At 33.3% G+C, this 27,092-nt stretch overlaps 1 protein-coding gene across 2 annotated transcripts; it reads right to left on the minus strand.

The window, feature by feature from the left end:
• Positions 1-581: 581 nt before the first annotated feature.
• LOC146539764 (saccharopine dehydrogenase-like oxidoreductase) lies at positions 582-26,958 on the minus strand. 2 transcript variants are annotated; one of them, XM_085207221.1, is made up of 10 exons: positions 26,799-26,958; positions 19,531-19,699; positions 11,510-11,697; positions 7,003-7,132; positions 6,043-6,145; positions 4,989-5,075; positions 3,357-3,474; positions 2,864-3,130; positions 2,185-2,276; positions 582-1,643 (listed from the first exon to the last, which is right to left on the minus strand). In XM_085207221.1, exons 2-10 carry the CDS (start codon positions 19,697-19,699, stop codon positions 1,541-1,543), a joined length of 1,257 nt encoding a protein of 418 aa, XP_085063347.1. In that variant the 5' UTR covers positions 26,799-26,958; the 3' UTR covers positions 582-1,540. The 2 variants fall into 2 exon arrangements, with proteins under 2 accessions (XP_085063347.1, XP_085063348.1); XM_085207222.1 differs by lacking the exon at positions 26,799-26,958 and adding an exon at positions 26,574-26,737.
• Positions 26,959-27,092: the final 134 nt, after the last annotated feature.

A 27,092-nucleotide genomic window follows, 5' to 3' on the forward strand; every position in this document is an offset into this window, starting at 1 on the left:
ATTCCGTTTCTCAATTGCCGGCGAATTTTCGAACCATTATGTGTTCAGTGGTGGAACTCAAAGCCTAGCTTAGTCTTGATTCATTAAAAACTAAATTATTCATTCTCTCGAATGGGACTCTAACCCAAAACCCGCACGTTGTGTCTACGGCGCTTATAGATTACTTACTACATAAGAGTAAACCTCTATGTGTATATATTTCTCTAAAATAATTTAAAAACATCCTCCATTTCAATTAACCCTATTGAAAGATATGGTCACAATTATTATATATTATATATATTTAATATCAATTGTGATAATGAACTGAATGAATTATGTGAATATATAATTTTTAACCTTCAGATAGGTAGATTCAGGGAGAGGGAGTTCCTGCCTGGGATCCTAATGTTAAGTTAATCCTCATTAATTAATTATTAATAATAATTAACGGCCTGTATAGTAAATAAAAAAATGGTTTTTGTAATCTTCATACCATAGTTTCAGTCTAAATTGTAAATATTATTAATTACAAATATTATTACAACAGTCATTCACAAAGAATAAAGAAAACCAATGTAGTAAAATAATAAAAAAAAAAATTAATAATCCACTTTTATATTATAATCATTGATAAATACAAACTGCGTTAAATTATTAAACGACATTAAATTAAAATACAATTAATACTTATTAATAATATGCTTTAAATTGTAGAAAATTAACCTACTGCCTGCGAAAAAAACCACGTATTATAATAACAATTTCAAGGCCGAGTTATTTATGATGTTTTTAAGAATTATTGCGATATTATATAAAGTACCAGTATACATAGTACCAAAGAAGAATGATTTCGACTTTTTTAGAGAGGTAATTGTTACATCTAGTGACGTGATATAAAAGTAAATACTGTAATTATAGTTATTTCCAAACAATGTTTCATACAAACATAAAAAAACTCTAACACTTATATATAAAAAAAATCAAATATAAATGTTACTATATTTTTTTATATGTCTTAGGCCACTTGGTTTAGGCTTTACTATATATAATATATAAAACATTTAATAGAAACAATACATCTATATGTAAATATTATATATATAAGTTGTTTATTTTCAAAAAAAGTAGAGTAGGTAGAGGAATAATAGTTCAACACTGCATTTTATTTTGTTACCAGAGCGAGGAAATTAAAACAATTTATTCCCCCAACTAAGAATAGCACCATATTGAAAAAACAAATATATTAAAATAAAACAGTTCTCATATGAGATTGAATCCACGACCATCGCATTAAATTAAAAAACAACTACACTTTCCAAAGAATTAATATAAAATATAAAAAAATACATAATTTCAGTCATTTTATTAAATCATATTTATAGCAATAATATTCAAGTATTTTTATTAAGCAATTGTTACTTCTGATTCAATTCATTTTTTTTATTTTAATGTGTTATTAGTTTTAATAACAAATCTATTATTTACAAATTGAATTAAAAGAAAATAATTTTACGAGAATAGTATATATTTTTAAGAGAGCATAAATACAATGAAATAATTATTCGTCGAAATCAACAATTTCGAATTTAAGATTATTCTCATGTAAATGCTTTATGAGGTCGGTGTTGCGGAAAGCGGCGCCAGTTGTAAGAACGCCGGGCCTGGAAGTATGTCGAAAAAACACTTTTTTTAATCTATATTGAGGGAAGTTAAAACTATAAACTTGTATTAAGAAATTCGGCTTCACACTGTATCCCCCGCACAAGGCAGAGGGAACAACTAAGTGTTAACACAGTGCATTTGCCTTGGTGCCAGAGCGAAGAGATAAAAATATTAATAAATAATAATTAATTCCCTCGAGTAGGGATTGAACCTACATCGCATATACAGTCACATATTCATGCCACCAGGCCACAACGGTCTCAAATTAATATTATTATAGACATATGTTAATTACACAAATATATACTAATATTATAAAGTTGTACAGTGTGTTTGGTTGACCCCTTCAACTAATAATCTCGGGAACTATTTATTGATAAGATTTCAAATTGAGAAATTAATTTTGTTTCGGGTTGTCCATATATCAAATATTTAAAAAAAATAAGTGAAAGAGAATCAACGCTTAAATGCAATAATTTCACAAAAACCTACATTATTATACAGAAAAAAAATAACAATGAAAATATCAATATTTCTTACTCTGGCATTTTATCAGCTTGCTTCAGTATAGTGATGGCGGAGAACAGCAGCGAAACGACGGTCGCTCCGTAACCGGGATTTGTACCAGATACCTGTATTATATATATAAAAATATATTTACATTACACTATTATAATAATAAGTATTAGGTAGATCATTTGGCTTTTGCGGTATTTCAACCCGCGCCTCTTTGAAACCGTCCGCGCGCTGTAACATATTACGACAAAATATATTACAGCGTATCTAGATTTAAGCGTAATCGTTGTGGGTTCACACTCCACTTAAGGGATTGATTATGTTTGAATATTTTTTTAATTCTCCACTCTGGGCAAAATGCGGCGACCACCATTGTTGAGTGACCCAGTCGACTTTACTATAAACAAGAGTTGTATAAAAGTACAAATATAATCTAAATCAATTGGAGGTTATTTATAATTGAGATCATCGTGGCGCAGCCTCGCAACTTGCGAATGACTGTACACGCGACGGTCGTGGGTTTGATTGCAGCTCGGGGGGAATGAATTATTTTTTATTTCCTCAACATAAATATGTTATAATTTAGAACGGAGCGTTTTAACACTAGGTTGCCCTACCTACCCCGCGTTATGCGGGTTCCAACAAAAAATATTATTAGACATTTTTAATAATGAACATTTATTATAACTTTCTTATCACTGACCTTCACTTTGACCCTCTTATCAGGCACACTAGAATGTACGTCTGCACCTTTGTTCCATCCTTCTCCGTACAATTCAAAACTAAATTTCGTAGCGGAAACTGCCTCTTCGGGGGGATTCTTTTTAACCTTGCCCAAAGTGAAAAACTCCGGGAATCGAACCAGTAACCATATACCGATGCGAGTGCGGGTAAATAGGAAGAAGATTATTGCGACAAATAGAATTGATACCGCTGAGAACAGCGATGGCAGCTTTACGTAGGTTTTTATCTGAAATTTAATAAATAAAAGTAAATAATTATTTTTTAGCTTCACCTCATGTCCCGTACATGACAGGATAGTTAGAGGGGACCTAAGAGGAAGACGCAGCGGCGCAAACAAAGGACTGTTGTGGGTTTGATTTCCTTTGAAGCATTCTGTCATCCTGCTCCTTTCTGGAGCTGGGGAACGGAATTAGGGCTTTGGCCGGATAATGAGGAATGGAAGAGATAGTTACCTGTGCGGGCCGCAGTTGGTCGCTGTCGTACAGGCGCCGCTGCGTGCGGTACACCACGGACGCGTCCGCGCCTGGGAACGGTACGCACCAGCTCGCGCCGCGCGCGTGCAGGACAGACCTGCGTGTGGGGGCAGTTATAGAGGGTAGAGGCAATCTAGTCTTAAGACACTGTTAAGTGGCGGAACTATACGCAAAATCCAAATATTATTTATTAAATTGGACCATTAGTGTTGGTAGAGTCAGTCCTGCAACTAACTCCACAATGAAGAACATAAATTATTGTAAAAACAGAAGTGTTTTAATGTAAAAAGAGTGTCTTAACACAGCGTAAAAGTAAAAAAAAATTGTAAGACTGTAAAATACTATAAAGAAATCCGCTTTTGTAAAACACTAAACTGTACAGGTACAAATAGACAAAAATATACAAATGTCATGTAATGTAAAATACAAAATTTTAATATCTATTTTTTTTATAAAAATATGACGAAATAAATGAAAACTTTTCCATAAAAATATAACAAAATTTAAAATATCTAATTTATATATTTTACGTTTTATTAAGTGTTGATAAAGAAAAGAATCAAATTTTCAAACATATGATTTTTTTAACATAACGGGATACGAACACACACATACTCCTCTTGTTTACTATTCAAACCCTCTTACCACTAAGCCATACCTTCTTATCGAGCTGCGTACAAAATATGAGTACATTAATTAAAACCTACAGAGACACGGATAACAACAAAATAAGGTATATCAGTAGGAATCACGGACCTAGAACGATAAACAAACATAACTATCTATAATTTCTTATAGATAGTTATGTTGCCTCATGGCGTGAGAACGGTACCGGTAAACGCCTAATCAGCGTTCGGCGTATGTAACGCGAATCCCCTCATGCCATGGGAAACAAACGTAGTGTTTTAATATTAATTATTCTATATTTTATTCTTTAGTCGATTAGAGCATGCACTTCTGCTCGGTCGATTCACTAGTTAAGTTAATTTTAAGTTAGATATAAGAACATAAAACTTTGTTCTTATTTTAATTAAAACAAATTTAAATATAACTTTCTTAGTTATTTTTAAAAGCTCACTCGTGCTCCCGTAAACTTGTCTAGATATAACACAATAGCTACATAAATAAATCTCGAATGCAAGAGGACAAAAAAACCTATATGTGTGTGCCAAACCAGATTCAATATTTCACTTCGAGTGGGAATCAAACCCACAACCAGTCGCGTTTACAACCGCACGTTTGTTGCGCTTCTTTGCCACGACGATCCCACTCTACATCTATATATATAAAATCGAAAGGTCACTCACTCATCACGAAATCTCAGAAGCTACAAGTGCTAGGAATCTCAAATTTTGCATAGGAGTTACTTATAGGACGTAGGTGATCGCTAAGAGGGGAATTTGCAATATTCGACTTCTAAGGGGTTGTTTTTGGGGTCGAAAGTTTGTATGAAACTTCGTTACTACAAATGCTAGAAGTCTCAAATTTTGCATAGACGTCACTAGGACGTAGTCATGGAGACAGAAATTAATAATAGCATAGTTAACGCGGGTGTAACCGCGAGCGGGCCGCTAGTACAATATATATTAACAGAGAAATATAAAATGTCACCGCGACTTCAGCTTCGGCTTGAAAGTGGGAAGTCTTTCTGGGTACAACTTCTTCCTCAACGTCGGTAACTCGTTTAAGTGCGCCACTCTGAAATATTCAAAATGAAGTATTAATATTTGTAAAAATAAATAATTGACGCATTTACATATTTTTAAAAGCCTAAGTCGTTTAAGACTTGAAAACCTTGGAATAAAATTACAGTGAATCAAATTCAACGATAAAAGAAAAACAAGTATTTTAATTACCATTTTTTAATTTTTTTTTTTCAATAGATGATTAGTAGTAGATAAAAAAGACAGAATTCATTCTTTTCGTATTAAAAAATATATCTCGATGTTATTTTGCCACAGGCTATACAGGCAATGTCTCAAAGATTCGGTGGTGCTTAAAGAACGGAAGTGTCTTTGAAAACTAAAAAAAAAAAAATTTTATATAATAATTAAAAATTCTGTCGAATTAATAACTTCCTCCGTTTACAGATGTCGGTTAAAAATTTACATAACTTTATCTTTAAGCGTAAATACGCTATATACGCTAAATATAATATACCCGTAGGAAGGTTCACGATTAATTTATATCAATTATGACGTTATTAATTTTCATGTGCATGTTTTGACTTCACATTCCATGCATTGCTAGCAGTTACGTATAAAAAAATATTCAAATTTCATAACGTAAGTAGTTACTGAGACGTGAGAATGTAGAACATGTTATATTTTAAGTTTTTTTTCATTCAAACATAATGTCAAGACTGACTCTATTCTCTACTTTTCATGAGAATTCAAGACATTGTTTTGCGACTAACGAGTACGACTCGTACATGTGTATATAGATATCCAAAGAGTTTGTTTTATTAATCCCGCGAATCTCAGAAAATACTAGTTCAAATTGAAAAACAATATTTGTGTGTTAGATACTCCGTTTACCAAGGAAGACTATAGGTAGGACATCCGTAGGCTCGGTATAAAGTTACCTCAAGCACTTATAACATATCTAAATTATAGTTATTTCCATGTAGAATAAAAGTGTAAATCCATTAAATAATGAAACCTACCCGTGAACGGCCGATTCCCAGGTGGCCGTATTGATGAGGCCGTCGCGGGCGTGTTGTGGGGGCGCTGACGTACTCAGGTACGATTCCACTGAGTTTAGGGTACCTATGAATTGAATGGGAAAACTGGATATTAATTTATATTTTATTATGTATAAAATAATTTAAGAATACTAAATAAAAACACGCTTCAGAAAAGCATGTCAGCTTATAAGTAAACACCAAGCCGTTAGTTATTAAGATATGTTTATAATATCAGAATAAACGTGTATTTTATTTAGTTGTCATTAATAAATACATAAACAAAAATAAATAATAGTTAAATATTTAAAAAAAAAACATAAAAAAAGACAAAACGTAACTTGGCGTTTTGCCTGCATTTTTGATCGGCAGGTGAATCTTCTTTTCACCTGTATGTTACCTGTCATAATATGTAAAACTATGTAGATATCATTACCTACTATATTCTTAATAAGGAAAGCTTATGAATGGTAATTTAAATAACATAAATTTTTGATTATATAGAATTGTTTTAAATAGTTAAAAGATACATATACCTATAGTGTAGAAATAAAATTTGAACTCACTGTCATCTCTTTCAGTCATTATTTATAGGCACAATTTCACTATGTTAAACATAAAAAATAAACATCTTACAACGTCCGGCAAATGTGAATAATCTCAATATTTTGTTCTTTATATTTATTCTCAGTATTTTGTGAAAAAAAAAGTATTAAATTTTAGTTTACCATTATGTTAAATAAGGTACCAGAGACGAGATACTAGATAAGGTATACTAGGGGTAGAGTACTGGACAGGACAGGCTATATAGGCTAATCGTATAAGAATCTTTATAGCGTTTTTTGTAAGAAAATCATACAAACAGAAGAAGTGACATTTGCCATAGTTAAAATTCACATATATTAGAGCTATATACAAAAACCTACAATATAAAGCACTAACCTCCAAAATTCTGCTGCAAATATATAACGCCCATGTCGTTGGGTATGCTGTCGAACCCGCACGCGCTGATGACGTACACGCCGGCGTCGCGCGCCGCCTTGTCGTACTGCAGCTGCATTGTTTCCATGAACTGGAATGGAAAAGTGTTGGATTTTTGTATATATGTATTAGGAGACGTTAATCTTGGGCGTTGTGGTGCAGTGGACAACATAATATGTAGACGCGCGGGTTATGGGTTCGATTAACTCGAAGGAATTAATTAATTTCGTTTCATGGCTCTGGTAAGAGGACAAAGCGGACAACATTATCTAACACTTCAAAAAGGTAATAAAAAACAAAAAATAAATACAAACTAGTGAATATAACACCATTGTAACGTAAATTTGTGAAAAGAGGATAACAGAATAATGTATAGAGACCAGTCGTTGCGCAGGGGCGCAACGTGAGAACTGAAATAAAACGTTATAATATGTGCCTTATTTAATAAACATGTATTTTAAATACAAAATAGTGAGGAACGAAGTGTTTTAACACTGGGTTACTTCTGCCCATCCTGTATGCAGGATACAGTATGAAACTGAAGTTGATTTATTAAAATACCACACGCAAGCGATTGACACGTGTATTTAAAGGTCAAAGATACCATTTATGCGAAAAAAGACTTGGTCTGTCAGTAATATACAAAACCAGCCCATAAGTCTACAAGAATCCTAATAAGGTACGATATAAACAAATTGCAATAGAGGCCACTCGTAACGCAGAGGCACAAGGTTTGATTCCCATACGAGGAAATTCAATAGTTCATATTTAAATTTTTCGCTCTGGTGTCTAGATAAAAGCGCGGCGATGAGTTCCAGTACTCTAAACGCAATGCCTCCAGAATTCGACAGAAATTGGTTAGTAGTGTCTTGCCACTAGGCTACCTGCGCTTACCCTGCTCGGTTGTTGAATGCACTTGGAGGAATGAATTATGTATGGTAAGAAGTCCAAAAATTGGGAGAGATTGAGGAGGCTAAAATTCGGTATAAAGTGGTATATAGCGTGTTTTAGCGTTTTTAGTTCTTAGGTGACCTTTGTCTCCCCTGCTACATGTACCTAACATATAACGTGACGCTTCACGTTAAAAAAATAAAAACAACGATAAAAAAACAATCACCTACTTCTACTCTTCCTATAAAATTATAAAAGTAATAAAAAAATGGATAATCACTATTCATTCCACTAATAGCTTTATAATTTACCTTCATGTCAATAAAAATGACTTGACACTTAAAATAATGAGAAAAATCAAGATAAAAATTATTATTGCACTGGCAGTTAAGATCCAGGTCATCATTATTTCTTCCTTCTATACGAGGTATCGAGGCAAAGGGCGTTGAATTATGCCACTCAACAGGCAATGCCTCATAATTCGGCGGAAAGCCCCCGGAACCGAGTGGCTTAACTCTAGGTCCCGTCTGCCAACCCTGCTGCCTATTTATTAATTTATTTTTTTAAATACATATTGACTCGCACTAAATGCACATATAATTTATCACTAGTAACTTTTATAAGTGGCAGAAACAGGATCATATTGACTAACATTTTCTATAGCGCTATTTAGTATAATATCTTTGGGAATAAATATAAATATTTTTTTTTTATCTTATATTCAGAGTTGACTATCTTTACATTTTTATTATAGGTAATTACATATTGTTACTACAGTTCATAAGATCAAGGTGCGAGCAATCAATATCTACTTATAACAAAATCGCAACGCGTAGGTGTGTGTCTGTACGTGGATGATATGTAAAAAATTTTATTAGTGTAATTTAATAAAGTAAGAGAAGAAGTTGTTTTTGGTGGTTTGTCTGTGCGTTTGTTCACGTTAATGTCAGAAACGGCTTCACCGATTCAATTGCATTAACAGTTTATCACTATTGTATTTTGGCAAGCTCTCCCTAACATTAAGTGTTTTTTTTTTTTTATTTTAGTCGCTTTATAAATAAAAAAGTCATACCATATTAAATAATGTTGTTGTATAAAATTGCTATAAAGAACTTCTCATTGAATTGGCTAAAAATTTAAGTTTCAATGTAGATATAGTTTTTAAAATGTGTTTTAAATATTATAATTTGAAAATGGATGTTATGCAGCCTAGTAAATTAAAAAATTATGTAGTTCGAGCGGGTGAAGCCGCGATCGGGGCGCTAGTTACGTAATAAGAACTACATTAAAAATAAAAAAATATTTAAATAAACAATAACCCCGACTGCATGAAACGAAAAAGAAAATGAACAAGCCCTTTAAGAGTTTATTAGGATGAACAGTCGGGACCTACAAGTAATTCTTCAATCAATAAAGTCTTTTCCAGGAACCCCGCATAATTTAAAGAAGTAACTAATAACAATATATTCATTATACTCACTATTGAAATCCACACTTTTCCCAGTATAACAATGGATAGGCTAAGAGAACCTCTGTAAATACTGTTGTCCGCTTTCCGTCCAAATTGTTAAATCATAATATATCTAATAGTCTTTTAAAAAACTGGCCAAGTGCGAGTTGTACTCGAGCACGCATACTGTGATATCATCTATAAATTAATCACGTTTGTTGTGTGGGAGGCTCTCCTTAAATATATATATATTTTTATATACAGACCGACAGGCATCGAAGTCTTAATATCGTTCGCTCCTAAAGAGTGAAACAGTACCTACTTTATAGTTTTGCTCATATGGGTAGAGAACCCTAAAAAAAATAAGGAAAAAAACAAAGCAACACAGTTTTTGCGCTATTATGTTATCACGCAATTGGTATGTCTACCCAACAAGCACCGCCCACTAAGATCGAAGGACGTGGGTTCAAGGTTCAAATTCAATTATATTGCATATTGTTGCTAATAATAGACGTGAACTAAGATTTATAAGCATTAATCACTATTTCGTTATGATTTCTTGTAGTCAAAGAACTTATTCATACGGACAATTGAACTGAATTGTCAAGGTTAGTCATTTAATATTTTACATTAAAGCTTAATTTGACCTTTTATATAAAAAACTTGAAGGCGTCGTGGTGCAGAGGTGTAAGCGTAAATAGGGAACAGATGTGTCTTAATGGGAACATCTTAACACCAGGTTCCCTTTACATACCCCGCTATGTCCCCCTATGTCCGTAATAGAGTGTGAAACCAAAAATACTTCCAAACTTCAGGTACTAATGGCATATTATGACTCTTGATGACTGATCATCATGGGATAAGTCTGATCACTGAGTCTTAATGCACCTATCACTTACAGACAACACTAGTATCGTATAAACAACGGGAAAGATAAGTATGATGAGTTGTCACGCTACGGGTTTCCTAGATAGGACTACCGGTAGTATCATATATAATCCATCATATCTAAAACGTTTACTTTTATTACGCGGCGTTAAGTTTCGCCACCGACACAGTTATATGTAAATGGGCAAGAAACGGAATGACATATATCTATCCTTTTTAATAAATTTTCTACATGTCTCACAAAATAAAAAAATATATAGGTATATAAGTAACAAAAGTTTATATGGCAACATGGCATGCACTCGTTAACAAGGAAGTTGCAACTTCTGTTTCCTTTCTGATGCTGTAACAACGATTAATTATTCCGTTTACAACGAACTACGGAAATAAATTTAAATAGTATAGTTTAAATTTATATAAAAGAAACTTGATATTTTCCTTTCCCGCTTTTAAAAGAATCATTACTTTTTAGATAAACAATAACTTAAAACATTTTTGATTCACATGTCAGACTTAAGTGTTAATACACTCCGTTCTTCATTTTCTACTTAATACGACATTGTGTGTTCATTAGCGGAACTCAACTCTATGCTTTGTTTTAAAGAAAGACCTATTAAAATAAATATCTCATTAAAACCATCCCTTAGTATATTTTAATTTGAAAGAAAATAAACATCGAAGGCGAATCAAAGACATCTTAGCTTCTCACTCATCTCACAATATAAGAATATTTTTTTTTATAATCATTTACAAAAGCTGGAGTTTCTATAATATAATATAATAGAATTTAATCATTTGCAACCAACAAACACAACCGTAATTTCAATGTCATCATATTATATTTAAATTATTACGCAACAAATGTTCATGTAACCGTAGACTTGCGTAGATTGGCGTTTTTTATTTGTTAACATAGCACGTATATAACATATTCAATTATTCATTTTATTCGGCTTAGTGACCTTTTTGCTTAGACACGTATTTATAAATCCATCTCAAGTAAAAAAAATATATTCCTATGAATGAAAACAGCACCTCAAGATCGAACTCAAACTTGAGACCGACTTATCAAAACGGACATTACTTAGATTGTAAACTACAAAAGCCTATTAAGCAAATTCTCAGGAGACAAAAACGTCGTTAAAAACTATGAGTATGCGTTCCTTTAACTATTAGGCTCCCTCTGCCCAGGATCCTATGAGGGATGACTGCACATTTATATATAAATATCCAACCTACCTGCGGCTCTCCACTGACATCCACGTAGTTGGCCTTGCCGTCGATGGCCGCTTTGACCACAGGTTCACCAATATGTCTGTACGGCCCGCAACAGTTCACTATCACTTTGGCTTGTGCACACATGTCTTTCAAGGACTTCTCATCTTGTACATCTGCCACTATTATTTTGACTGATGTCAAATTTTCTCCTGTGAAATAAATAATTAAATCTATACTAATATAATAAAGCGGAAGAGTTTGTTTGTTTGTTTGTTTGTTTGTTTGTTTGTTTGTTTGAACGCTAAGATCTCTGGATCTACTGGTCCGTTTTTCATTGTTTTTGTTTTGTATGAAAGCTGCATTCTTCAGAAGTGCTATAGGCTATATAACATTACATTACACATATATACTAATATATTTTAAAGTACATTCTAATTTGACATGCAATTTATTCTGCCATGTTAATAACAACCGTCGTTGCTACGCGACCGCTACCGCGACGTTTTGATATTCATCCTTATGAAAATAAATATAATAGTCCCTTTTAGCATTTTATCTAGATTGAAATTATAGTTTACTGTATAACATACTAATAAATAATTAAGGACATGTCACTGATTCCAAATGACCTAGCCACCTAGCGGGCGGCACAGTATGACCGACGCGAACGGGCAGATGACGTTGACGGTTTTATAAATTTTCATACATTTTCGAACTTTATTTGCTGTTTATAATTAATTTAAAATACACTTTGATTCTCTTCTTATTTTATTTGATATTGCCCGCTAAAATTATCCTACTTAATAGAGAGAAATGTTTAGTTATTTCGTAGAGTCGATATCTATGTACGCACGTACGGAAAACTTTAGGTACTTTTTCTAATATTAAGAATATCCTTTAGTTACTTTTACTTCTTTTGTTGGTTTATTTCAATTTCTCAGATATTTTTTTCTAATAATATGCCTCTACTTATTATACTTTTTGATTATTTAAGCTTATATTTTCTTACTAATGCTATTGAAAACTGAAAATAATATATTTAATAAATATTCTTATAGTTTAAGCAGGCGTAGCCGCGTCCGGGTCCACTAGTATTATAATATAATTATGTCAATACCTATAATTATGAGAAATTTTTATTGAACCCTTCGTGACTAGTGATAGTTTCAATCTTAACCCGAAGAAAATAAATAATTTTAATTTTAGCATTTTAAAAAAGGGTTTAAGTTCCGCTACTCAACGTTCCATGTTTCTACTTCGTTTGTCCAAGTGCCTGACCATATACGCGATGATCGTGGGTTCGATTCATAAACAGTAGTGTTTTAGTGAAATTATTGTCTCTGCATCGGTTTGGTCAATAGTTTTCAGTTCTATCTGTTGCTTTGCTTCACGCTGTATCGCGCATATAGCTAGGAAGGCAGAGAGAATCTCGAAACCCAGTGTAAAGATACTCTATTCCCATTTTCGAAACATTGTGTGTTGAGAGGCGGAACTCTCCGCCGAGCCGCTCCTCGTTACTAGTGCGAGAAAATATTAAATAAGTATTTTATTCCCCCGAGTGGGCTCTATTTTCATTTGACCACGAGGGCAAAGCAGCGGGAGAAAACAATTTTATAATAAACTACTTACAATTTATTATTATAGCCTCTAGAATATGACTCACTTCATGCTAATTTGACATTTATACTTGTAGGTAAGTATGATTAATTTTGGCTGATGAAAATATCGATGATGATCGTAAAATATGTTTGTACGAAATTTTTATAGCCATATCATGTTTATTTTAGATTTATGAGAGCATAGTTTCTTCGTAGCGACGTCTTTTATTTGGTGATACTCTCCCTGTGCAGTAACAAGCCTATATTTATAACGTAACTTCATGCTTTATACCTAGCGGGGTAGTCAGAGAGAACGGAGCGCCAAACTTTCTCCAGTATCTTTGATACTGTGTTTTCGAAGGCTTGTATTTATATTTTGTATAAATAACATTTTTGTTTTGTTTTTTTTTTTATTTGTATAGTTAATTTATCGAGGAAGGTAAAGAGAGGAGTTAAAGATAAAGCGTGAAGCTATGGATGTATGTAATATTTTAAAAGTTTTAAAAATAATAATTTACATGATCGCGGCGTTGAGTACTGCCACTCAATAAGCAATACCTCCAAAATTCGGTAGAAAGTGGGGAACGGCGTGTCGTAACACTAGGATCCCTCTGCCTACCCTGCTGTTTGCGGGATACAGCGTGAAGCTGTTTTTTTTTAATAATAAGTATAAAACAGTCAATACGACTGTCTCGAAAATTAGACAGGTAAAGGAGAATGGAGTATTTTAATACTAGGTTCACTTTGCAGTGGCGTAGCTAGGGTATTGCTAGGGATTTGCTGCCCGGTGCGGCTCGGGGAACTTGATGCCCCTTTCCTGTTGATGAGTTCTAAAAAAAAAAAAAAACCAACAACAAAACTTATCGTCAACTTTAATCCCTCTTTTTTCTTGATGACTTCTATAAAAAAAAAACAAAGTGACCGTTCCTTTTGATGCCCGGTGCGGCTTAGAGGACTTGATGCCCTTTAAAATGGTATAAAGTCTAAAAAACAAAGAAAAAACACACTAATCGTCGACTTTGATGCCCTTTTCCTGTTGATGCCCGGTGCGACCGCACCGCTCGCACCCCCCTAGCTACGCCACTGTCACTTTGCCTACTCTGCCACATGCGAGATACAGCACGAAAAAACAGTTATAATATATAATATTTTAATATGTGTACTGTGTGTATGTTCTAACATCCCTAAAGATTAAATGCAAAAAGTAAACATAAAAGTCTATGTAATGAATTTTTAATTCCTTACATATATTATGAACACTAGCAACCGCCAGCGGCTTCGCCCGCTTAAATTACACAATTATTAATTCAATATACTGTATTACTTTATGTTCTAATATCTCATGTTTGCAGCGCACTTAGTGATTTCTAATATGCACATTTCAATAACATTGGTACCATATTAGCGTAATTGTTATAAGAATTTTGAATGATTTAAAAGAATGCAACCTACATTACCTACTATTTAAGATCAGTTAAAAGATTTTTTTTGTAAATACATATATTAACGATTTTTTTAGAACGTATATTGCAAAATATACGCAAAGATATGGTTATTTTTTTTATTATGGTTAATATTGCAAAGATATGGTTAATTTTTCTTTTCTTTTTTTTGCTTTCACCATGTTAAAAAGAAATATAAGTATTAATTTGAACTATTCAAATAATTTACAATTGCATAAACAGACTTAAAGACGAAATAACTGGCCTTGACAGGGATTCATTCCTGATAGGGCTCTTATCACTTTTATGTAAATTTTTGTTATAGAGCATTAGTAATTTAAACAAAAAAAATGTTATTTTCATATACTCCCAGTATCAACATGTTGGGCTTTAACGTTTCGAGTAACTATCAGTCAGTATCGCGAATATACGGAAAGCAATAGCAAGTTGGTATCAAAAACACTGGGAGTCACCGGCAGAGCGAGACATTACTTTACGTCAAAACACCGATTGGTAATGTAAAGAGCCCAAGATCGGCCTCATATGAATTACTGTTCTAATCTTGAGGCACGCGCCCCAGTATCATTTGGAACCATATGTTTGCATACAACTTAGAACCATTTGAATCGGTAAGCATCCAATATTCTGTAAAAGGCTTGACACTTTGATTTTGCCAGCATCCATCATACCAGTCATTTTTGCAAGATTCGCAATCGGAGACAAAAGTAGTTTTAAGCCTCTATTATCGATATATTAATGGACCTAATTCTTAAGTTTTTATATCTTTATAATCAACTTCACGCTGTATCCAGCGCACAGTGGGGTGGGCCGAAGGAATCTAGAGCTAAGATACTCCGTTCCCTATTTTCCGCCCATTTCTGGAGGCATTGCGTATTAAGTGATGGAACTCAACGTCACGCTTCGCCTCGACACCAGAGCGAAGAAATGAAAATATAAATTTAAATAAATATTTCATTTCCTCGAGTAGACATAAAACCTACAACCAGTCGCATTTACTATAACACTTTCGTGCTTCTGCACCACGACTGGCCTCTTTATCTTTCTTTTTTCAGCTTTACGCACTGTACTCCGCACAGAGTAAAGGCAAAGGGAACCTAGCGTTGAGACACTCCTTTCCCCACTTTCTTTTAATTATGTGTAGAATATGAAATACATTATATAGTTAACAGATGTTATAACTTATATCCCGAAAAACACATAGACATTAAAATAATTCGTATGTAAAATTTGAGATTTTTGACCAGCACTTGTAATTACGAAATTGCATATACAATAACAACCCCAAAACTACATGCTTAGGTATCAAATTTAGCAAAATCTCGTCTTAGTTAACAACTACGTCCTATAAGTAACGCTCATGCAAAATTTGAGACTCCTAGCACTTATAGTTACGAAGTTTCATGCCTACCAACTACCAACCCTAAAAACAACCCTTTAGGGGTGGAATATTGGAAATTCCCGTCTCCGTGTGTACTTGCGTCCTATAAGTGACGTCCATAGAAAATTTAAGACTCCTAGCGCTTATAGTAACGAAGATTCATTCAAACTACCAACCCTAAAAACAACCCTTTAGAGGTGGAATATTGGAAATTCCCGTCTCCGTGTGTACTTACGTCTTGTAAGTAACGTCCATGCAAAATTTGAGACTCCTAGCATTTGTAGTAAAGAAGTTTCATACAAACTTTCGACCCCAAAAACAACCCCTTAGAAGTCGAATATTGCAAATTCCCGTCTTAGCGAGCACCTACGTCCTATAAATAACGCCTATGCAAAACTTGAGATTCCTAGCACATGTAGTTTCTGAGATTTCGTGATGAGTGAGTGACCTTTCGATTTTATATATATAGATGAAACAAAACAATAAGTTAATACAGCGTGTCTAAAAACACTAATTGTTTCTTCAGAAACTTTTAGACCTCATACACACGAGAGATTTTTAACGAGCGTTAATAAAACCGATAATACAGAACATATTTAATCAAGAACTTCTGCATTCTGGACGTTGAGCGTTGGAAACTTCTTACTATTAATCAGACGAGCTCTAAAAAGCACTGGCGCTTCCTTCAGTGCTCCGCGGTGTATGAAGGTGGTTTATTGAAATGGAGTCTCAAATACTTATTTGTGGAAGTGACCGCCAAAATATTCTAATAATATTTTTTAAAATTTACTGGCATTCTGCCTCAAAAACTGTTTTCATCTTTTAGCAATACAAATCTCTATTGCTAGTAATTTAGTACTTAATATGTTCTTATGAATAAACAAATTGTGAATGTACAAAAGCACCAACGCGGTTTCCAACTCAGCGTTTTATTAACTCCCAAGCGAATGAGATCCCAAAGTGTAGAAGGTCATTCATGTATTTACGTTAGCGCTAGCGATAGCGTTTAGAATAATTTGTGCTTGCATATAAACTTCCAAAATAGAAAACATACAAGTACAAAATTTGCTTACAGACTATAGGGCATGCGGAATGCTACACTCGTACATGCATTTTTTTTGTTTAGTTTCACGCTGCACTCCGCAGCTCCTACAGGGTAGAAAGTAGACAGAGGAACCTAGTGTTACATAGACTGACGGAGATAACACTGCCTGTGTTATCTCCGTATACTGATTTCTCTTCTTTTTATCCTAAATTATCTCTTACATCTGTAGTCAAATGGAAACAACTAAAAGTGGTGAATGATCCATGACACAACCTAGCTGGTCGAGGGGATTTAGACTGTAGATACAACTTATCAGTTGTCATCAAAATGATTAACACGATGCCAAGCCAATAGCTTCCTTTGGTTAATAGACTATCTAACATATTTTTTCTTTTTTTGAACCAGTAGTTCCTTAGACAAGCGCGTTCAACCAAACAAACTCCTACATTACATCTATAAGCTTTTATACAAGTATAGTTTCATGGAGTTAACTATTATAAGTCACGGCAATTTCCGTCTTGGCGGCTGTAATAGGTTACGTTTAACAAAGCAATTTCATTTAACGCCAGTGGCGCTGTGAATACAAACACACATTACTCGAATCGTAGGGCGTTGGGTAAATTTTAATTGTAATTAATAAAAAAATATTAACAATCGATCATACCCTGTACTTAAATGAATTGTTACACTTCAATCAACAATTAATTGATAATTTAAAGTGATCTCCGAACAATTAATTGATCAAATGTTAATATTTAATAGATTTTTTCAGCTTCAAGCTGCATCTCGCATGTTGCAGGATAGTAAGAAAATAATATTGTCCCTGCGCCAAGACTAATCTCAGTAATATTTAATTGTAAATTGCAATGAAAATTTTCCCTATTCTGGTTAAGAACAGATTAACAATAATAAGTATTTAATAATATACCTACATACTATAAATAAAATATACACACAATATTCCGTAATTTAATTCGATTTAAACGCAGCAGACTGAACGAAAACGCGACGTTTGTGAGTTCGGTTTCCACTCGCGGAAATGTTTTTTTTTAATACCCCGTTCTGGTAACAAGACAAAGGGGGGCGCATTAAATTCCACCATTCAGCAAGCAATGTTTCGATAATTTAGGGAAAAGGGGAATGGAGTATCTTAACACTACGTTTCCACTGCTTACCCCTACATATAAGATACATCGTGAAGCTGAAATTAAAAGTCTAATAAAAAAAAGTTGACTCAAACTATAAAACTACAAACTCATGATGATGTTGCAAAAACTTGTATTTGAATTTTAGTCATAAGATATGTCTATTACGCATAAATGTAAAATAATTATGCTAAAACTAATTATGAATTATAAATTATACAACAAAAAATGCTATAAAAATAAAAACGGAAAATGAAGTAATCTTGAGATGACGGTTTCATCAATAGATAATAATTAAGTTTAAGACACTCCGTTCCCAATTTTCCGCCAAATTTTTCAGGCATTGCATGTTCAGGAAGGCCGTTACCATTACGAGGAAATGAAAATATCAAATACTTGATGCTCCCGAGAGGGAATCGAACCTCCAAACTATCACTTTCGTCTTGATTCAAACATTTACTTTAAATATTACATAAATATATTAACTCTAAAAATAATAATAACTTGGCATAAACAACATATGGTAAGTAATGAAGCAAGAATTCACATTAACCCACCTATATGAACTAATTGGTGAAACAACAAAGGTGTGTTTTTTGTAATACTCTCGTGAACATTCCATGTTAAGCAAGTTTATTTATATTAAGTTACTATAGAGATGAAGTCAAATACGAAATAATGGTTCATTAGCCTTTTAGTTCTGATAATAAATTAATGATCTTGACAGATGGACAACGGTGATCATATAAGAGTTGCCCTTTATCCCTCGAGGTACGGAACCCTAAAAACAGTTAGGATGAAAGGACGCAGTAGCTGTAGGTTAGATTGCTACTCAAGCCAAACTATATTGAAACCTAAGGCTATATCTATATTTAAATTTTGCATATTTGATTCTAATTTTTTTAGATTCAAATGTCAGAAAATTGTAGTGAATTTAGGAAACAGTCTAAAGAAAACAAATCGACAAATATACACGCCGAAATAATAAATGGGTTAATTAACAGATAAAATAGTATGTTAAGCCGCATTATATGTATAAAATAGTAGGTATGTTAAGCAACCTCAAGGTCAGGTTCACAGTTACGCAAATGACCCTTTTTTAGAAGACACGTTAAGTTGACCATGAGGCTTCTTTACCAATATTTTAAATCCGTTAAATTAAATTTAAATTATTCATACTATACCGGAATATGACTTCTAAAATATGTACATTTTTTTTTATTTTAATATTTTTTGTAACCATAAATGACATTTTTCTTTTTTTTGCAAAAATCAATTAAATTTTTAAGAGAAATATTGAAAACATAAACGTTACTCAAAAGAGAATCGAACCCACAACCACGGGAGCCCAAGTCACAGTTCCACGACACTGACAAAAAGATTAATCAGTAAAATATATATAAACAAACATACCACTATTCTTAGAGATGTCATCCAATAGCTCCTTTAGCTTAGCTTCGCTTCGACCAGCCACTCCCCAAGTCATTTCAGGGTATTTCTTGGATAAGCGAGCAAACTCCATCACCGCATGTTTGCCCGTGAAGCCGGTGGCTCCAAATATAACTAAGTCTAGCCGTGACATCTGTCAAAAATATTTGTTTTTTAATTTTCTAATTTAGGCAAAAAAAAGTGATAATATTACAAATTTTGTCGTACTAATTACAAAACAAATACATAATATATTTAATTGTACACATAGTGTCTCAATTGCAATTTTTTTTTTTGGTGGTAATAGAAAGTGTGAAAAATTGTAAATCTACATATTTTTAGTCGGCACATTTTTTTTTTTTTTTTTGATTTATTGAGGTAAACTAACAATATCACAATAACATAATTTATATATAATATAATTTATACATATAATAATTGTGAAATCAACATCGTTTACCCTAGATATAATAAATAAGTTTTAAAAGTTGAGAGTCGATTGTACATTATAATTACAAAAATTTACAATTTATTAAGTGTCATCATACAGTTCCTCAAATAGCAATCTTTTGTAAACGCTTACAGTATTTGCAAAAATGTCGATATGGCTAAAGTTGCTGTTGAAGGAATTTAATGTGTGCTGAATGGGTGCACGTAGGCCTGCATTAGTACGAGTCGTTCGCGTGGCAAAAAGATGATGGGTGGAACGACAGGCCCGCCTATATGATCTAGTAGGCACTCCATAGCTTATACTATTCACAATATCAGAGCAATCGTATCTGTTATGGCAAATGTCATATAAAAACATAGCTTGCATTTGTATTCTCCTAGACTTTAACTCTAAAAGATTATACTTCTGCAGTAATTGATAGTATGGTTTATAATTATGACAGGATTTATAGTGCATGCAACGCAAGAACTTCTTTTGCACTCTCTCCAGGCAGTCTGAGTATTTGTTATATAACGGATCCCAAATTGATCTTTTAGACAGCTGAACAAGAGAGTAGAGGTATATAATAGTTATTTTTTAATTTACTGATTATTCGTTTACTTTATAAAAACTGTAGGTAAGGTGTTATCTTACTCTTCGATCAACTCTACACTGGATAAAGGATTGCATACAAATACGGCTTAAAAATATGGCACCAGTCAATATAAACATCAATTCAGTATATTATTACACAGATACTTATGACAGACTTATGACCAGTGCCGGTTTTAGCACTACCGGCGCCCCGGGCGAAGTTTTTTCGGCGCCCCCTAACTACAATTCAATAACATACAAAAAAGGGAATGGGTACAACGAAATAACCATCTATTTAAAAAAAATAATGAAAAAAATTAATAAAATTTCACTTCTTCTAGCCTTTCTATCTGCGAACTCTTTTATTAGGCATTCAAAGTCTATGTTTTCTGCAATTTTATTTTCAAAGTTGTTAAGTTTGTTAATCTAGATTGCTAGATTGTGGATCGCAGGTATGTCCTTATTAGCTTCAGTTTGAAAAACCCTCCTCGGTTAGAAAATTCGGCAGCAGGTAACAGATCAAACAGTTCTCCAGAAGACTCCCCATAATCCGTAATCAAAGTCGACGATCACTTTGTTTTTTTTTTAGCTCTTAGACCATTTTAAAGGGCATCAAGTCCCCTAAGCCGCACCGGGCAGCAAATACCCTAGCTACGCCACTGCAGCGAGGAGACATCTTTGCGCAAAGCGCCCTAAACGGGCGTCTACGGCGCCCTTTTTATCCGGCCCCCCTGGGCGGTCGCCCAGCCTCGCCCTACCCTAACGCCGCTACTGCTTATGACATAAGATCATTTCAATAAAATCCAACCTTATGACATTGCGTTAAGGCACGAAGATGATCGAAGATCTTACTTCAAAATTATAAAATCTTTGTAAAGTTATTTTTCACTTTTTGAAGTCGGTTTTTCTTTTTGTTAAAAATTAATTTATCAAAACATCGAGTGTTGAGTGGCGAAACTCAATTACGCTTTGTTTTACCAGAGCGAGAAAATGAAAATAACTCTTTCTCCTAAGTGGGAGTGGAATCCACAACCGTCGAGTTTAGTCACTGTGCCGCCGCTACGCCACGATTACCTTCTACAAGGTAAATAATTTATTTATTAAGGTTACTAACAATCCATACATTCTTACATTAAAAATAATATTGCATTGCATATAATAATGCATTAATAATATATAATATTAACTAAATATCCTTATCTATATATATGTATCTAATATTAAAATTTTCCAGACTTAAATGCAGTAGGAACTCGTTTTACAAAAAACCGTTGCATCACTCATATTCATATAACTCATATTTTAATGAATATTATTAGCATTTATTAATTATAATATAAAAAGTATAAAATTAAAAAATATAAATAGACTAGCATAGCGTCGCCTTCGTTTCGCCCGCTTGAAGATTTGGATTTTGAGAGGACATTAAGGATTTGAATTTTCTCTTATCAGTCACTTATCTACATCCAAATATTTGCACTTTGCACATAAAAGTTTTAGAGATTAACGTTTTTATCCATTTTGCTAATTACATACATACATCGCTATGTATGTAATTATCTTACTTACATAGCTTCATGCTTTATCCCTAGCGGGGTAGTCAGAGCGAACGGATTACCCCGCTAATTTTAATGCACTATTACAGAATTCAAATTCAAATCTCTCACGTGACACCGCTGCAATAATGTAGGTAAATTGCTATCAAGAAGAGACAGAATAATAGACAACTTTTCAAAAATCTGTTATCAGCTACCGAAATTAATTCGAAATAATTTTATATCCGTAACTCATATTCGCATCTGTATGCAAAACCGATACGTCCCAGATGTGGTAAGTACTAAGTAGTAAAATCCTCTGTTTTTAGTACGTTAAAGTTAAGAGAACAGAATGAATCATCACTAACATTACATGCTCGTATGCTAACTACGCAATAATGCGAAAACAGTTTTACAATAACTGTACCTTATCCTATCCTATCCTATATCTTATAAAACAAAGTCGCTTTTTGTGTCTGTCTGAACTTTCTAACTCTTCTTCTTCTAAACCACCCAACAGATTTGGATTAGTTTTAGTATTAGTTTCAGTTTTCACCATTAGGTCGAGTATTTCTCAGGGAAGGTTTATATATAGTTTATTATTTGTACATTCTTATGTAAATTAACATAAATACGATAAATGTGTATAAAGTCCTACCCGTTGAGACACTTTGGCGCATGCGCTGCTTTAATGGTAAATACTACATGAAAAAAATGTACTGGAGTATTGTTCCTCTTAATAAGATCTACAAAAAAGTCCGCGATGGCATATTCGTATCTTTTAAGAATAACGTGTAGTGATCATATTTCTGTCTAAAAATAGTAATTTCAATATATTTTTTATTGTGAGGGATATTTCTCCATAATGGTATTAATCCTTATCCTTTAAAATACTTTATTAAATTTCTACGTTAAACGAAGATAAAATTTGCTTTTTAAACTATTTCGAAATTGCGAATAGTTTTAGAGAAAAACACATTTAATTATTGACACATCACGCCGTTCACACATCAACGATCGAGTCAAGTTTGACTTATCCCTTACTCTCAGCATATAAATAAGTATATTAGTTGGCCATTTAATGTAGATCAAAACTGTCTTTTCTGTTTTTCATTTAATTAAGTATTTTAGAAGTTGTTACAATATCAAAAAATCCTTGCTGCGAAACGCGCCTCGCGACGTTATGCTTATACAAGCGAGTCCGCCGCTCCCGCCTGCCTTACACGCATCGGTGGTTCAGTGATAGAATGCTCGCCTGCCACGCGGGCAGCCCGGGTTCAATTCCTGGCCGATGCATTCTATTTAATTTTCTTCACAGGCAGCCACGTAGTGCTTGCTTTTCATCAGGGACAGAATACCCTCTTCAGCATTAACCACAAGCTCGAAAAAAAAAACCCGCCTGCCTTTATAGCAACGAAGATTTAGATGCGTTTGCACGTATTGGATAATTCGAGTTGAATGTATTATTTAATGTCATTTAACTATCTAAAAATAGTAATTTAAATATATTTTAATAAGTACTTGAAAAGATTAGTATCACAGACATAAAATTACGGTACCTACTAAAAAATCCTTGCTGTGTAAAACAATTGGAAAATCCTTATTGAAACTACGAAAATGCGGGTTGCATTAGGGTTTAATTAATTTTCACATTATCTTAAGTGATTTGCAAACATACATTATATGAATAATCCAGTAGTAAAAGCGGGCGAAGCCGCAATAGGGTCGCTAGTATCTTATAAAACAAAGTTGCTTTTCGTGTCTGTCTGAACTTTCTAACTCTTCTTCTTCTAAACCAGTCAACGGATTTTTATGCGGTTTTCACCATTAGGTCGTGTATTTCTCAGGGAAGGTTTATATATAGTTTATTATTTGTACATTCTTATGTAAGTTAACATAAATACGATAAATGTGTATAAAGTCCTACCCGTTGAGACACTTTCGCGCATGCGCTGCTTTAATGGTAAGTACTACATGAAAATAATGTATTGGAGTATTATTCCTCTTAAAAAAATCTACAAAAAAGTCCGCGAGAGCATATTTTTATCTTTTAAGGATAACGTGTAGTGATCATATTTCTGTCTAAAAATAGTAATTTCAATATATTTTTTATTGTGAGGGATATTTTTCCATAATGGTACTAATCCTTATCCTTTAAAATACTTTATTAATTTTCTACGTTAAACGAAGATAAAATTTGCTGTTTACACTATTTCGAAATTGCGAATAGTTTTAGAGAAAAACGCATTTAATTGTTGACACATCAGCTGTATGTTACTCAAGTTTCATTTATCCCTTACTCTCAGCATATAAATAAGTATATTAGTTACGTTGGCCATTTAATGTAGACCAAAACTGTCTTTTACTGTTTTTTCATTTTAATAAGTACTTTAGAAATTGTTACAATATCAAAACATCCTTGCTGCGAAACGCGCCCCGCGACGTTTTGCTTATACAAGTGCGTCATGAGCAGTCATCGGTGGTTCAGTGGTAGAATGCTCGCCTGCCACGCGGGCAGCCCGGGTTCGATTCCCGGCCAATGCATTCTATTTAATTTTCCTCACAGTCAGCCACGTAGTGCTTGCTTTTCATCAGGGACAGAATACCCTCTTCAGCATTAACCACAAGCTCGAAAAAAAAACCCGCCCGCTATAGAGGCATAGCAACGAAGATTTAGATGCGTTTACACGTATTGGATAATTAGAGTTTTATGTATTATTTCAGCGCGATATATTTGGTTTCATATTTTTTGTAGTAGTTATTAGTAGGTAGGCTTTTGTTTTTAAATTCTTCCGTTTAAAAATAGTCATTTAACTATCTAAAAATAGTCATTTAAATATATTTTAATAAGTACTTGAAAAGATTAGTAGCAAAGATTTAAAATTACGGTACCTACTAAAAAATCCTTGCTGTGTAAAACAATTGGAAAATCCTTATTGAAACTACGAAAATGCGGGTTGCATTAGGGTTTAATTAATTTTCACATTATCTTAAGTGCTTTGCAAACATACCTACATTATATGAATAATCCAGTAGTAAAAGCGGGCGAAGCCGCAAGGGGGTCGCTAGTAATCTTATAAACAACTATCGGACGCGCGCAGCTTCGCTTGCGTATTTAAGGGTAAATTCTAATAACCCATGATACATGTGTTCAATGAAATATTTTTAAGAGTCTAAATTTTAAATTTTATAAAAATCGGTGGCGGTTTAAAGATTTTTCCATACAAACTTTCAACTCCTTATTTGCACCCTTAGGGGGAGAATTCTAGAAAACGATGAAACACGTGTTCAATAAAATACTTTTAAAAATCTAAATTTCAAATTTTATAAAAATCAGTGCTGATTTAATTTTTTTTCCATACGAACTTTGAACCTCTATTTCACCCCTTTAGGGTTAAAATTTTTCAAAATCCCTTCTTAGTGGATGTCCAGATTACGAAAATAAACTTTTGTCCAAATTTCACGTTTCTACGCACAGCGGTTACGGCTGTGCGTGCGTCTTACCTCAGTCAGTAAGGACAAGTCCTTTTATATATATAGATAACTATACGAATATATTTATAGTCAATCACTACCAATAATGTCGGTTTCAGCTTGAAGTTTTTTCAGGCAGAGAGCATTCAAGACACTATGTTCTCCGCTTTAGGGAAGGCGCACATTATAGTGATGGCGACGGTTCGTACACGTTCCGATCTCATGTTCTAATATAAGAAATATTCTTATATGCGTGATTAGACCGGAACTTGACCAGAACGACGGTATGGATATTCTCGTTGTGTGAGAACCGTGACTGACACTATAGTGCGGATCCTCTCTTAATGCTAACGCTTAAGTATTTAAGCTTTCATCTGCTCTGCATTGACTTTGCTCGTTCTAAGTGTCCGAGGTAACTCTGACCACAGGTATAATGGGGTACACCGAAACGATTAACGCACTGTAATGTAGTCCGTAGCCTTCCTCGATAAATGAACAAGTACTTCCTGAGATTAGTTCCGCGTTTAGCGTGTGGTTACTTAGCGTTCATTTTCAAAGCAAATTGTCCATATTTAGAATATTAGTAGGTAAAATAAAATTAAGTAATCACGAATATACATAAAAAAGCAAATAGAATTATTTATAATTCATATTCAATAGTTACCCATGTTATTTGTTATTGTTCACACACACATTAGAAAAATCAATATTACTGTTCATACAAGAGCTATTTAATTTGTATAGTACTAAGTGTACGTAGTATGAGTTGGGTTTCTTTTTCATTGTTTAAATAGAAGGGTAGGTTAAAATAAATTACCTTAAATAAATATAGCTCTCTAAAAACATATTTAAAAGTTGCTTCAATTATCAAAGTAAAACTAGGTATACATTTGATTTTGCATTTAAATTATTGAGATAATTATAACAATTTACAAGGAAACAACAACTAATAATTGTATTAATTTATCTGGAAGTTCGTTTTAAAAATAACTTACTGGAATGACGCAGTGCTGTTGAGAAATTTGGGAGGAGCGAAGACGATAGTTCACAAAAAATATATTTAATACACAATATCTACTGTCCCACAATCATTTTAAATTGCATAGGTATATCTTAAATAAACAACTAGCAAAGATAACGGCATATCTTAAGTGATATGTTTTCGTAAATTGTTCAATTACTATATTGATTATTTTATTATCGAAACAGAATGTACTTACATTTATATACGCGTAGATAAATAAAAGGATGGTGAGAGTTCGTTTATGTAAACTCTACACTATTATCACTGACCAGAAATTTCCTGCGCCTCGCAACCCGGCAAATCGAATTGTGAATTATTTGATGTTTCATAATAAAACCGCGCCGGCTCATACAAAGCACAGATTATATATAGGTTATAACATTTAAAGATCTTATAAAAATATAAAATTACAAAATTTTGTAGGAATTATAAATAAATTTTATATTTTGTGGAAAAATAACGTTATTTAATAAATTTACTATTTAAAACA

This window comes from Heliconius melpomene, chromosome 3, assembly GCF_056956725.1.
Source record: "Heliconius melpomene rosina isolate 202511_hmr_F chromosome 3, ASM5695672v1, whole genome shotgun sequence".
Lineage (NCBI taxonomy): Eukaryota > Metazoa > Arthropoda > Insecta > Lepidoptera > Nymphalidae > Heliconius > Heliconius melpomene.

Coding starts and splice junctions, on each gene's coding strand:
- LOC146539764 (XM_085207221.1), bottom strand. CDS start 19,699: ATGTCACGGCTAGACTTAGTTATATTTGGAGCCACCGGCTTCACGGGC. Junction 11,698..19,530: donor TGACATCTCTAAGAATAGTG/GTATGTTTGTTT, acceptor TTTATTTCACAG/GAGAAAATTTGACATCAGTC. Junction 5,076..6,042: donor TGGGAATCGGCCGTTCACGG/GTAGGTTTCATT, acceptor TGAATATTTCAG/AGTGGCGCACTTAAACGAGT.